This window comes from Wolffia australiana, chromosome 8 (assembly GCF_029677425.1).
Source record: "Wolffia australiana isolate 7733 chromosome 8, ASM2967742v1".
In the NCBI taxonomy this organism is placed as follows: domain Eukaryota; kingdom Viridiplantae; phylum Streptophyta; class Magnoliopsida; order Alismatales; family Araceae; genus Wolffia; species Wolffia australiana.
In genome coordinates this window covers 8873273-8887825 of record NC_135842.1, presented here as the reverse complement: position 1 = coordinate 8887825, position 14553 = coordinate 8873273, and the positions used below count along the sequence as shown (strand labels likewise).

Genomic DNA, 14553 nt, shown 5'->3' with positions numbered 1-14553 from the left:
TTGGAGGCATCTGTGATAATAATTTATAGATTAGCTATAGTCTACTACAACGGGGCTAGTACATTCCAATTATAATATACGACTAATGCAATACAAACTCTACGATTTCTGCACGAGACCTAAATAAGATTATGAATTGTTGGGGTGTCAAATAGAAACACCGAAATTGTATGACCCTAAATATGGAGTCAACATTGCTTCAAGAAAATAAAATCATTAAGTTATGATGACTGTGACTCATAAGGTGGTCAGTAATTTAGGCCTTTTGGCAAGGCAATGCCCCAAAAACAACCAAAATGGGGAGATGCTGATGAGAAGGGATTTAGGGGGAAACATCTAGTTCCTGCTCTAGAAATATATTATTGCTCACTACTGGCCAGAAAATGAATTTGAATCTTGGGTTTTCTCATAAATTCCATTTATGTGCCTACAATCAAGGCTAAACTCATATGTTCCCGTAGAATTGTGCAATGAATTAATAGTTTATCAAATGAAAGAAGCGTCTTCTTCATAAATTGAAGAGAGAAATGGCTTTATGGGTGAGTACGATGGAGTTTGTGTTGGCTTGGCGGTGGTGAGTGATGAACAAGCAGGAGTCAGATCAAATGTACTGGAAGGAGATCTCGATTCTGTATTGTTGCTTTAGACATTTGGTGACATCGAGGCAATCATCCAAGATGAAGTAATCTGTTCACTGGAATTCTAGAACTAAAAGGGTTGTGATCATCAAACTGTTGAGGGGCAGGATTTTAGTAATGTTTCCTTGCCCACAATGTCTATTTTATCGGTTAGAAGACATCTCCATATATATGCACCTAAATTGAAAGGAAACAGTGGGTTTCATTTTCATTTTGTATGGTGTGGTGCATATGTAACTGACTGAGTAAGAGTTTTCTTCCTAGCCTGAGTATAGTGGTATCAGAGCTGGTGTTTGATGAGAGTTGTCGAAGAAAAAATTTACAAAAAACCTCCAAATTTTTAACCTACAGATTTACTGCAGCAAGCTAAAGTTCAATTGACTTTGTTTTATTTTCATTTTTTAAATTTTTGTGAAAGCAACATGGGAAGGTTCTATTAGTACTGAAACTCCTGTTAATGAAGAAAAATATTGTACCTGGACTGCTTTGATGAAGATTTTATTTCGAATTCAAAATTTTGGGGAACTTATGGAAAATGGTTTTGAGCCTAATAAAACATAAAAAATGGAGCATTGATATTTGAATAGAAATGATGCAAAAACATTGTTTACTATTCCAGAATCAGCTACTAATAGGTGGTTACAAAGATTTCATAGACAACTACAGCACATGATGATTGGTGTATTTTAAAGAAAGATTTTTATGGAGGTGATGAAGCGGCCATAGCAAAAGTGAAAACATTGACAATGGAGTTTGACTCTTTCTCAATGAAGGTTGAAGAATCTGCCCAAGACTACGTTACCGGAGTTTTCTTTATTGTGATTGTGAGAATGGACATGGAGAAGATCATTAACAGAGGAAAATGATGGAGAACATCCTACTAACCTTTTTGCAAAGTTTGATCATGTTGTTACCCCAGTTGTAGAATAAAAATATTTTCACAAGTGTACTCACAATTATCCGGTATAATGTAAATATTTATTTGTCACTGCTCATGTAGCCTTAATGGAAAGATCAAAGGACAGAACAATTGAACAGGAATTTAAGGCATATATTGATTTGTCAAATAGAGAACATCAAACTATTGTTTCACACTTAAGTTAATTCTATAGGGGAAGATCCAAAAGTGGATTTGTGCAAGACAAACAAGGTAGTGGATTTGGAGGAGGATGTGGAAGAAGCTTTAGAGGTAGATGTTTAATCAGAATAAATGATCAATAAAGAGGAAGACAACAATGAACTAGAAGGGAAGATAATGAAATCCCAGCGAGAAGAAAATTTCACTGTAATTGTGGCGAGATATATGGGCATATTAAAGAATACTCCTACGCAAAACAAAATAGTAATGTCAATTATGTGGAAGCTAAAGAACATGATTAGGTGAAATATTTCCTCTCATTCTAATTTTTGAATATGCTTGGTTTCCAGATTCAACTTGCAGAAATCATATGGTCCTCAACAAAGATATTTTTGCAAAATTTGATGAGACACCAATAGAAGAAGATGAGATGGGTGATCAAAAAAAGATGCAGATGAAAATAAGATAGAATAAAATTTTACACTTAAGGAGGGAAGAAGAGGACTGAAGATGTCTATTTGGTTACAATGTGTTCTCATACTTTATTGAGTTTGGTGAAACTATGGACAAATGTATGAAATTTAATTTTGAAGATAAGACATGTTCTATTAAGAACCATAGGGTGAGAAGCCAGTGGTGTATATTCAAAGTATTGTTAAGAGGATGTTTTGTGTGAAAATAGAATATTCTGCTTATTATTCATTGATTTTCAGAAAGAGGAATGATACATGGTTATGGAATTGGAGCTTTAGTTATTTTGAATTAAAAATTTGAAGTTAAAGAAAGCTAGTATATCTCCTATCCTTTATCTTTTATGGAAATGATATTTGTGACTATAACATCTATGGCAGGCAGAAAGATATGCAATTTTGAAATGAACATCCATGGAGAGGAAGAACACATTTAAAATTAGTTCATAGGAATATATGTTGACATACGAGGACACAATCTACGAGTGGAAGTAAGTATTTCTTACTATTTGTTGATGATTATGCAATAATCTTCTGGGCTTATTTTTTTAATGAGAAATCAGAGGTTTGTCATAAATTTATTGAATTCAAGTCTGTGGTGGAAAATATGCGTGAACATGACTTGAAAATTTTACATATAGATACATGAGAATTTCTTTCAAGGCCAGTTGAGGACTATTGGAGAAAAGTTGTTATTCGGAGAGAGTAAACAAAAAGGAAGACTCCTCATCTGAATGTAGTTACAAAATTTAAGAACTTGTTCATGTTACTAGGAGTATGATGCATGAAAAATATATGTCTATTGATTTTGGGCTAAACCAAAATCTGTTGGAGCTTATATGTAGAATATTTCTCCTACATAAGCAGCAAGTAATATGACACTTTACGAAGTGTTTTATGAGACAACAAATAATTAGTCATTTAAGACTGATTTTGCATGCATTTCTTATACTTTTATTGATGAAAGTGAATGTGAAACATTTGACAAAAAAGTGAGTGGTTAGGTACAATAATAAAGGCAAGGGTTTCCGATTGAATAATCCTTTGTCAAAAAAGATTGACTATAAGAAAATATGTCATTTTTTATAAGTACTTGTGAGTTTGAAGTGAAAAGCCAACATTTCAAGGAGGAGAAATGAAAGCAGAGATAAAATGAATAAAATGGAGAGATTTTGGGTATATTCCTCATTCAGATACACATTCTGGATCGAGAGTAATTGGACATTAATCCTCGTCACCACAAGGAAGGGTCTTGGAAAATACAGTGAACTAAGGGGGAAAATTATTATGAATAAAAGGATGGTTAAGGAGATGATTTAGATGAAAATGGAGCTAGAAAATGTCATATTTTTTAATTAATTTGTAGGAGAAAAAAAGAAAGAAATGGATACTTATTTGAAAATGGATTGATAATTATGTGGCGAGAAAGATGGGAATATACACAATTAGAGAAAGAAAATAATCGAGGGAAGGGGAAATGTGTAGGGAACGATACAAAACTATGGATATAAGATCCTATAAACCTTAAGTATCCTCTCATGAGCCCTCAAGAATTATGTTTGAGTTGTAGCCTTTATATTCTCCAGGCCAAAAAGAGAACAGGTTGAAATAAAACTTTATAAAGGTTACATTACATATGTTAACACCCTGAACTATAGATAATACCTTGTCCTATTGCCTAGCCCCTTTGTGAATGAAGTATAAAAGGACTAAATAGCCACTGAATTCTCATCCATGCCACATTATTTCCTTTTCTCATTGGATAAGTTATCTTTCTTTAACAATGAAAATTATGGGTTCATGGTCAAAGATTAGGAAGACTGGAATTGGCCAGCTCATGATAATAACTATTATGATCTGTGTAATAGCTAAGGAAAGCCAAAGTTTCTCAATGATAACCCCTCGCCCCATTACTAGTTTTGGATCAAAATAAACATGGTTTATGCACTCAATGAAGTTCCTATTTAGATCTTGTAATATCCTGTATGCAAAAACCTTTCAAAATGTTTATCCACACTGTATCTTCTTCAATTCATTAAAAATCAAGAGCTTGAATTTAGCTCATTCATTTCCAATTGATAGATAGCCATCAACTAATTAACTGAACATTATGATGACTCATTCATTTCTAACCCTTATTTTGGTACGTGGCTGGTTCCTTCCCTAAGTATAGACTGGAAACAGCTCAGCATTTGACCCTCTATCTATCGCAAAAATAAGAGATAAGCCCTTTATAAAAATGAAATCAAGGACTAAGATTACCCTTAATGTGATTTTAAATAAGTTAATTCACTTTCAATGATGTAATAATAGAAAGATAAAATCAATACTCAAATCCACCTGCTTTCAGAAATAATGCAGATGGATTCCATTTCTTGGGTTCTAGTTTTTGTTTATACATCATAATTTGTCAAACAAATTTCTACTCCTCCTTAGTTAAGGTGACAAGTTATCCTTGAACTAATGACAACAAGATTTAAATAACTGAATCTTTTTCATGGGAACTTTTTAGATTTTAAAAATGGTAACATATATTAATCTACTATAAAAATCCAAACAAAGTAAAACTAACCAAAAAAGGTAAATAAAATTTTTATCATAAACCATGTTAATTTATTAAATAGTAAGGAACTTTGTGTATTTTTTTTATTACTAAATCCGTTGACAATAAGTTAAAATACATTGAAGAAAATTTGAGGTATGATGGGGGCAGTGAGAAAAAAAATAAAGTGGTGCACATCTCAAATTCATCATGGGCAATTGGCAGGCATGGTTCAGCTAGTCTATGAATGTGAAACCAGTGAGCTGGTCTGTCCTAAAAACAATACTGATCAAATGGATGGAGCTAACGCAGTCATTTTTGTTTGACTCGGTCTCAATCACTCCATGGTATTTTACTCACCTATGCCAAATCAGTCACAACCAAACCAACTAGTTATGGAAGGCTTTCAGAGAATCACTGCCATTCTGAAAATAAACCACCCGATAATGATAAACCAAAGCTAATGCTTATATTATCATTTTATGTTGCTTATTTTGGAAAGAAATATTATAATAATATCACAAAGTGGAGTTTTAGTTAAATTGTTTTCCTTCTTTTTAGAAGGATTTTAATTTTTTGTATTTTTGTGATTTTAAATTAAGTTCAATCAAAATTAAAAGAAAAAGTATCATAATGTTATAATAAAATAAGTTTAATAACAATCTTGTTTTCCTATACTCAACAATATTTTATCATAATCTTAGGAATCAAATTCTCAAAAGTAAATCTACCTGCATTCATGCATTGTGGGGGCTGCCTCAAAATGGTTGGCCTTTGGAATTTCATTTGAAAATTTGTACGCTAACATGCACCTTGAAGCAGGCCATCTATGTTGGTACAATATTAGTTTCTTAACATTGACTCAAATGGATTATGGACATCTAAATGGGTCGATTCTCACTCGACAAAGCAAGAAATCATGGATTTGATTTTCACAAAGGTGATTTTTTGTTTTTTTCATTTTCAGATTCCTATCTAATTTAATATTTTGATTTTTCAATCAAGTTTGTATCTTCCAACTGAGGTCTCAAAAGAACTCTCTAATGGTGAGGCAATATTGATGGATCTGTAGCATCACTTTATTAAGATATCACAAGGAGAACTAATGTACCGGATATCATGGTAATACATATTGAAGTCAAGTAGTTGTGTGCACTGAATAAACTCATTCATATACGATTCCAATTTAAGATTGGATTCTGTAAAAGGTGATTTGATCATAGGCCAGTTGGGATTTGGTTTGAGAATATATATATGTATGTATTTATTTCCTTTATTTCATGAACCATGCCAGAGTTTGACCATCATGCTACACAATCCAACAATATTGGAGGATTATTTTTTCTATACAATATGCAAACCGGGCACACCATTTCAATTTGCTACTAAAATAGCCAAGTAAGATTCTATTAGTGTCTGATGAATCAAAAATGATAGTAATATCTATGTGCAATTATAGCTAATTTATCTACTTCTTTATCTTTATATGGATATATTATCAAAATTTATGTTAAGTTGTGAAATAATCATCAAATAAAATCATCTTTTTCTAATTTGGAGTTAATTATTGTCATTTGTGCGACTAACCCCACTTAACTCATTGAGTTAAGTGGAATGAATCTCACTGTCTTCTTAGTTTATGCAGAATATGTAGGAATTCGGTGAAACTTTCATAAATAAAAGGCAAAATTAAATGAAGAAGAAGCTCTTTGGACCAAAAGAGCACGCTCAACCACAACCCTGGGAAATAAAGGAGGCCCAAATCAAGACAGCTAGCTCTACTCTAAAGGCCCACTAAGGAAGCTCCACTAAGCCCACTATGAGAGGCATCTTGGGCCAAATAAAGGATGGCAGGGGGAAGGTCCAGTCATGATTATTTATGACCGTTTTAGGTGCTTGGATGTTGATTGGAGGACACCCTTGGACGTGGATCCAAGCCAGAGAAGAAGATCCAGCCATTCAATCCATAAAACATCCAAGGGTGGAGACTTAAAGATAGCACCTTTAATGCTAATTAAGGAACGAAGTCTTGAACGTCCATGGGGTATTTCAAAGGTCTCAATACTGATTGGAGGACCATAATAGATGTGGATCATGACCCTGAAAAGAAGATCTGGCCATCCATTGTATTAAAAATCCAATGGCTCTCATTTGCTCTCTCTCCCTATATAAACCCCTTTACCCTATTGTAATATGCATCTTGTGATTCAATCCAAAGTAATTTTTAGTGGCCTAAGTGCAATTGATTCATAGATCCATTCGCCTCAGTGAGTGCCAGGCTGAGCAGGTAGCATCCAGGGCTGAAGAAGCTGGTGGAAAGGAGAAGAAGAAGTCCCTTGGACCTTGGCGGGTGTGACAAAGAGGTTACCTTCTTATTTCTCCCTTTACACTTTTGGTTAGTCTTTGATCAGCTAGCCAATATCCAGACGGTTCCAATGCATTCAACCACGCTCTAAAATTCATTCTAGAACTCATTCTAGAGTGAATTTAGTGCAGTCCATTTTTTCTCTCTCCTCCACCGAGCTACTTTCCCCATTTGGCATCTGGACTTAGCAAAATTTGGACTAAGTCCAGAGCGCCAGACTGTTTCATTTCCTATTTTGTTTTGGCTTTTAAATACTCTTAAAAAATCCCAAAAAAATTATTTTGTGCCTACTAATATTATTATAATATTATAATAATATTTTAACTTTCTTCGTTTTATATTTTTATTTAGTTAGTTATTTAGCTTCATATGTAGTAAACCTACTGCTACAATTATTAAAAAATATATAACTAAAGCACAAATTCTTAAGGAAAAACCCTTGCTCCCTGTGGATCGACCCTTACTCTCCCTACGCTAGTAAGGTTATCATAATGTTTTGTTTTTTTAATTCGGATAAACCAACGATACTAATTAGTGAAGTTAGCTTATCATTAATTACCCCAAAATCTGAATTATCAGTGTCTCTTAATTTTTTTAGTCCTTATATTTTATGTATCCTTTAAGAATTGTATCAAATATACGAGATAGAAGGCCTCAGATCTCCATGTGAGACATAAGACATATTGTTCCAAATATTTCGTCCGTGGGGATTTGACAAAAGTCTCGTGCCCATTATATAAAATATCAAGGTGATATCAATTTTTGTAATTCATGTAAGTAGAAAAAAAAAAGGACCTCCACTTCATGAATTCCTTTACATGCCTCACTTCATAGGATCATCATATGATGATATTACTATCTCTTTTGTGGGTTTAAAAAAAAGTTTGATCAAATTTAATAAGTTTGATTTTATTGAAAATTAAATTTCAAATCATTGTTCGAAAAAACCAGTTATTGAATTTTGAGAATCTCTAAGGAAACAATAGTGCCATTACTATGAAAATTCCATAGATTCTCTTTATTTGTAATACATTTGTAGTCTTATTAAATCTGATTTTTCTAATGACCATAATTTTTTCAATACAAGTTTTGTTTAAAATTTGATATGTATCCTCACTATTAGATGATTTGGTTTAGAACTAAACAACTCATATGTTCTAAGTTTGATCTGTATTTTTCTGTTTTCAAGTATTTCTCTAAAAATTAAATAGATACTAAGATATGTACTTATTTATAGACATTCTTTCTTTCAAATAAAATATTTCTTTGTGCATAAAACTTTCAACTTTGTATAATTATTTTACTCTGCATCACTCTCTTAAATCTCATACGAGCTCAACTTTATGATTCTCTCTGTCATTATATTAGAATTTATCCAGTTCGATCCCAGTAAACATATTTTCCATATCTATCTCCATTCTATTATCTATGATATATCTAGTTTCTTTCTATCCTGAAATAAATACTTTAATCCTATTATTGTATTTCCCCTAAATATCTAATTCAAATATTATCTTTTGCTTCAAGCATTTTTGTACTCAGAATTAAAGTTCTTACAGCCCTAATGATTTGTTATTAGTATTGTTTCAGAATTTTCTTGTTTAGCAGCAAGCCTGTTAAATAGTAATAGAACTTTTCCAGAATTCTGTTTTAAATCATTTTGTGCTTTATTAGCCTCAACGATTGATTTTTTGTATTCTGTGGAATTTCGTGAAATTTGCTGACCATAGTTATATAAAAAAAATTTAAGTCAGATTGTACTATTTTTTTTTTAATTAAAGAATTTGAGGGGTTTATTGATAACTTGCATAGTAACATTTTAAATTGATGAATTTTATATTATATTTATGTGTTTTAATGACCATATTTGCATGTTATCATATACAAATAGAGATAAATGATATACATTTTGATTTTATTGTTATTTCTAAATTTATAGTATTTTTACATTGTATTTAACCTCATTTCATTAAAGAAATAATTTTTACATGGCATTAAATTCTTGGCAAGAGGTTGGTAACGGTTTTCCTATTTTTCTAGAATTTTTTCCATATTTTTATATAATTTTCCGACCATTCTTTAGCCAAGAAATTATTTTTTTATATTTATCTAATACATATTCTATTTATTTGGCATTTTAATAATATTTATTTAATCACATGGCATCCACGTCATTCGCCCAAAATTCGGGATAGAAAGAAACTATTTTTAACGTGGCTTATTTTTAACCATTCAAAGGGAGCATCATTTATTAGATCATTTTGTCCTTGTGGAAGCGCACAACACGCGTCAGAATATGATCCGAGAAGGGGGGGGGAAACAAAAATAAAGCGTCGACCAATCAGAAAATGGTATTTTATGAGATATTTTAAAAGATCTAACGGCATGGATTAATCCTCAATAAAACCTTGATATCTTGAGATCTAGATGTCAGATTGAGCCGAATTTTGAGGGCATGTTTTTCTTTTCCCCCTCTACAATCCAAAAGGTTGGATCGTTAAATAGAGGTCTTGAAAAGGGCAAAATTCACTTTTTGAAGCTCTCCCCAATGATTTGGCCAGGAAGGACACAGGAGTTGCTTTGGAAGTCGACAGATCTTGATTCTACATTCAAAGCTGTAAGTTTCTGATTTATATTTTGAACTTCTTCTTGAGAGATTCTAAAACGCCTTGGCATGGGCGAAATGTACATGCCCAAGAAGTTGTTTTGAATGAAATTAGCATTGCATTTTGAGTCTGATTCGAGATCTGATTTTTAATCTGTAGTTTTAAATAGATTTGGAACAATTCTGAATCTTTAGATTTTTAATTTAAAGTCGGATTTTACCTTTTCCCCAAATTCTTTATTTTCTCTCTCTTGGTTAATTTGTCTATTCTCTCTCTCTAGATTTCAAAATTGACTGTTTGGAAATTTAACTCAATATATAAAAAACCTAAATATAAAATTTCATCCGAAAATTCATCCATCTTGAAGTCCAATTTCAAAACCCCTTTCTTGATTATTAAATTCCCAATTTTAATTCATAAAAATTTTCCTAAAATATTATAATAATTGGGAATTTAATAATCTGAATTAATCTGATCTTATAATTAAAATTATCCTATCTTGAGCTTTTTGACTGAAAAATATTTAAGATCAAAATTAAGTTTTTACTTAATTTTGATTAATTAAAAACATCATTGAGTATAATTAAGGTTTATTAATTGCAAAATTAATTCATCCTTGAATTAATTCAATAACAATTGGATAAAAATTATTGCTTGCTTTCTCCCTATGGTTCGACCCCTTGCTTGCTCTATACTCTGTATTTAGTGATTAAGGGTATTTATAAATTTTATTAGATAAGTCTAAACACTCAATCAACGACGTATTTACACACTATTCTTAGGCTTATCGTTTATCATCTGTTTCAGCTTATGTTATGAGTTTTATGGTGTTTTCTACTGTTAAACACATACGAAAAATAAGTCTATAAGTTAAAAAACATATTCTTAGGCCCATTTATGGGGTTTATAATGTTTATGCTCTTCCAAAAATTACATGTTGACCACCTGCCGCAAATTAAGGGTAGAAAAATTGGAGGGTGGATAATGACTTGGCTTTAAGCTTTGGGCTAAAACTTTATAGGTATCATTGTCCTTTTCCCTTCAAGCAATTCATTATCACTAGTCGATAAATAGATCCCCATATTTGAAAACGTGCCACCCTTGGATTTTATTCCTCGCTATGGTTACTAGAATGATCTAATCATGCAAAATCGTTCATGGATTTTTTCTCTCATTTTGAGAGCGCACGCAAGAAAGATTGACACTCTACTCAAGGTTTGTAAGGATTATGCAGCACATGGAGTTCTGGGATGTGATGACGATGTTAATGTGTTCTTGATTTTTTATCAAAGTCACATGTTGTTACATTCTCCTTGGATATAATTATCCATAGCCTAGGTTTTCACCATAGCCCATGCACAAACTCCACCTCTTGCGGACACATAGCTATCTTCGTCTTTGTGCTCATTAGTGACGGAAAGAAAGTATTACTTGCCCTTTCTTTATTTTCCTCAGCATGCATTCACACCACTGTGATCACCATTCAAGACATTAGTTAGTTCATTCATTCCGTTGCATTAACGATACATGCGACACCAATTATTTTCTGCTATCAAAGCACCAATAATGCATATAATTATAACTAATTAAAATCCCTCTTTCAAAAAATCTATAAATTTCCCACTAGTATTCTATAAATTTGTGAATTTATGGTAAATTATGGTACATAATTTACCCTACTAGAATCATTTTGAGCTATTTTACTAGTTTTCTTGCATTAAAAGTGCAGTTAATTATCCAAAAAATACAATAAAATCATAATAAAATCATAATAAAATCATAATAAAATCGGAAATAAAAGTTAAAATTTACCTTTTTCATACATTTGTGCCATCAAACTTTAAATCGTAAAATCTATTTTTGCAGTGATATTATGAATCTTCTAAATTTAATAGGTTTTTATGTACTTTTCCCACGTTATATTCTCCAAAAAATTAATTTACGTACTCGAAATATATTTTTAATTAATGATTTGACATTATATTAATGGCAATATTTTTAAAATTTTTAAATATATTTATAATATTTCTGTGACTTAATATTCCTTTCATGATGTTTTATTCATATATATATTTCATGATTCAAGTTTCCCTTATCTGCATTTTGCCATTTGATTTAATCCACTGGCAACTAATCATAAAAATGAGGCTTAAATTTTACTGCACATGATTTGTAGATCAAGAAAGAAAATAAAACATAGTAAGAGAAAAGACACAAATTTCAGGGAGTTGCACATGGCCCGTATGTGTGCAACCATTAGTGGTTAGAAAGTACAATGATGCTGGTGTGGCGCACAAAAATGTGTTGGCAGGACACACAAACATTAGATAGTTAATGGCTTTTATGGTGAAAAGGAAATTCATTAGCGTATGATTTTATACAAAAAGAACAAACAAATAGAGACGGTGACGCGGCATGTAACAACACATCACCATGTTCCAATGATTAAAAAATATTTCAAAGCGTTTGTTTTGTCTGTTTCTTCTGTAAGTTGAGTGGCTGTTAGTGTAAGACAATGAGATTCTACCAATGGTGAAAATGAGGAATCTCCTAGGATTTTCATCTGTCAAAAGAAGAAGAGGAAGTTCAAACCTAGAGGGCAAGGAGAGAGAAAAAATGGACGAACGTGATTGATAATGAAGATCCGAAAGGTAGATTCAGTTAAAATTTGAACCAATGCTTCATCTTAACCTTCTATTTCCATCCATGCACTCTTATATATAAATAGAGGTGTGGATCCTTGTCAAATTTTTCCCTAAACCTGCTTGCTACTCATGTGGGCTGATTGAAAGTTAGTAAGCTTCATAGATCCATTAAGTTTGTTATTGGTGTCATAGGTATGTTGGAAGAAGCAACATATCACAGAGAGAGCTTACCTGAACTTGCAAATTGCTGTGATCCTAGCAGAACATAGGATCTATGGTAAGTATCATTGGCTTACATTGGGTCTTCTCAACAATATGTTAGTTTAAATTGATTTCAACATCACGTCCCACCATTGCGTTGCGTCCTTATAATATTTAAACACCTCTTATAACTTTCACATTACCATCCTGTTGGTATCTTTTACAATTCACTCCTTATATCTCTCCGTTGGATTATTCATGTTATCTCCATTTCATCCTTGCTCTTGCTCGATCTTCTAAAATCTTAATTATTATCATATACTTTCTACTATAAACATGTTAAATTTTATTTTTAGTCTTCACTGTCTCACTTCTTATTTTCTTGTCTCTCGACTCTGTATTTTTTACGTCTCATTTCATCAAAATAATCACTATATATAGATAATTAAATAATTAATGGCCATTCCTCATGTAGCTGATCTGTACTCAACTATATTGATTAAACTAATAAAAAATAACAACTGAGCTTATTACATACTCCCTGTAAATATGACTAAAACTCGCTCTATGCATCTATAGAAAAATCTAAATACTGTTGTATATATTCGATGTCTTAAACATCAAAAGTAATCCCACTTTCTGGTTTATTTCCCTACGTATTCAAAAGTAAATTAATCGTGCAGATTTGGTGGCTTGATTTAGAAAACCCCATGACTGCCTTTTGTCCAACTCGATGCAGTTTACACAATTTCTACAAGTAAAAAAAATAAGAGTATAGCACGATCAAAACATAATCCTTATACTTAGTCATCCTTTCCAGACCGAACAATATACCCCCCACCCTTTCTCTTCCCCACTGTGACCGGCGAGTAAGTTCCCAAAATCATATCCCACGTTACGAGGAAATGATTCGAGTAGTTGTACTTGAAGCCGTGGACTTGGTGGTGGACACCGTGGAAGGCAGAGTTATTGTGGAGATACCGGTGGAATGGGTTACTGTTGGGAAACCATTTCCCACAGTGGTCGTCCACAGCCTTGAGAGACATCGTGCTGAAGAACAGGGCTGACGCCGTCGGTGACATCCCTGATACAAGCATAGCGAATCCGCTGCCGAGAACGTCTGCTCCAAACGCCTCGGCGACGGTGTGGTACTGCGCGCCGTAAGAGTAGGGAACGATCAGCCTGTGGTGCACCGCATGAACGTGTTTGAAGAGGAACTTGTTCTCGTGCATGAGTCTATGCCAGAAGTATTGCCAAGCGTCGAAAGCTAACGTTGCCACGGCGATCTGCCCGGCTGTCTGAAGATATCCACTCTGTATTTTCGGTGTTCCTGCGCCTCCTGCCACCTGCACTGAAGAAATCTACATTACAGAGACAGCGTGGGGCTGAACAGCCGTTCGAATTAGAGTAATTCAGATAAGTTTTATGACGGGTATCTCTCCGTTTCCTATTCCGTCATCCATCACCTCTCCGTTTCCATCCGACGGGTTTGTCGAAATAGAAAAGACGTAAATGACTACTTGAGATTTGAGAGGTGTTTGATGGCGGAACGGGAACCGGAAAACGGTTCCGTTTGGAGGTCAAAACGGCTTGACGGATTGGGTTCCGAGCAGTTTGTCCTCCGTTGATTGACCGTCGTAAAAATAATAAGGGCTGAGCTTAGACGGAGACCATGAAGTGGAAGGCAGCAAGCGTCATCTGCATGGCGTGGTTCAGTAAAGTCCCCAGAACGACTTGTTTCGGAGTAGGGATGTTCGTGGTCTCTTTCTCGTCGAAGAACAGCCGGTTCTCTTCCCCAGGATAGAGAAAGTATTCATAGATCGCCGACGCGATCCAGTAGACGGCAACCGGCATGCAGATCGGCAGCAGGTCCTCCATCCTTCGGCGTTGTCTTCTACGCTATGTTATGTTGGAGTTTAGCTTCTTTATAGGCCTAAGTATCATCAATGTACCTTTCTGGCGAGTCAAAAAATTTGGTGCACCTCAATAATAACCCATTAAATAGATA

General features: G+C 33.4%; 1 protein-coding gene across 1 annotated transcript; it reads right to left on the bottom strand.

Annotated features, from left to right (window-relative positions):
- Window positions 1-13238: 13238 nt before the first annotated feature.
- Window positions 13239-14459, bottom strand: LOC144707075 (sphinganine C4-monooxygenase 1-like). Its single transcript, XM_078580197.1, has 2 exons — window positions 14217-14459; window positions 13239-13891 (listed from the first exon to the last, which is right to left on the bottom strand). The coding sequence occupies exons 1-2, from the start codon at window positions 14421-14423 to the stop codon at window positions 13349-13351; spliced, it is 750 nt and encodes a 249-aa protein (XP_078436323.1). The 5' UTR covers window positions 14424-14459; the 3' UTR covers window positions 13239-13348.
- Between the last annotated feature and the right edge of the window lie 94 nt (window positions 14460-14553).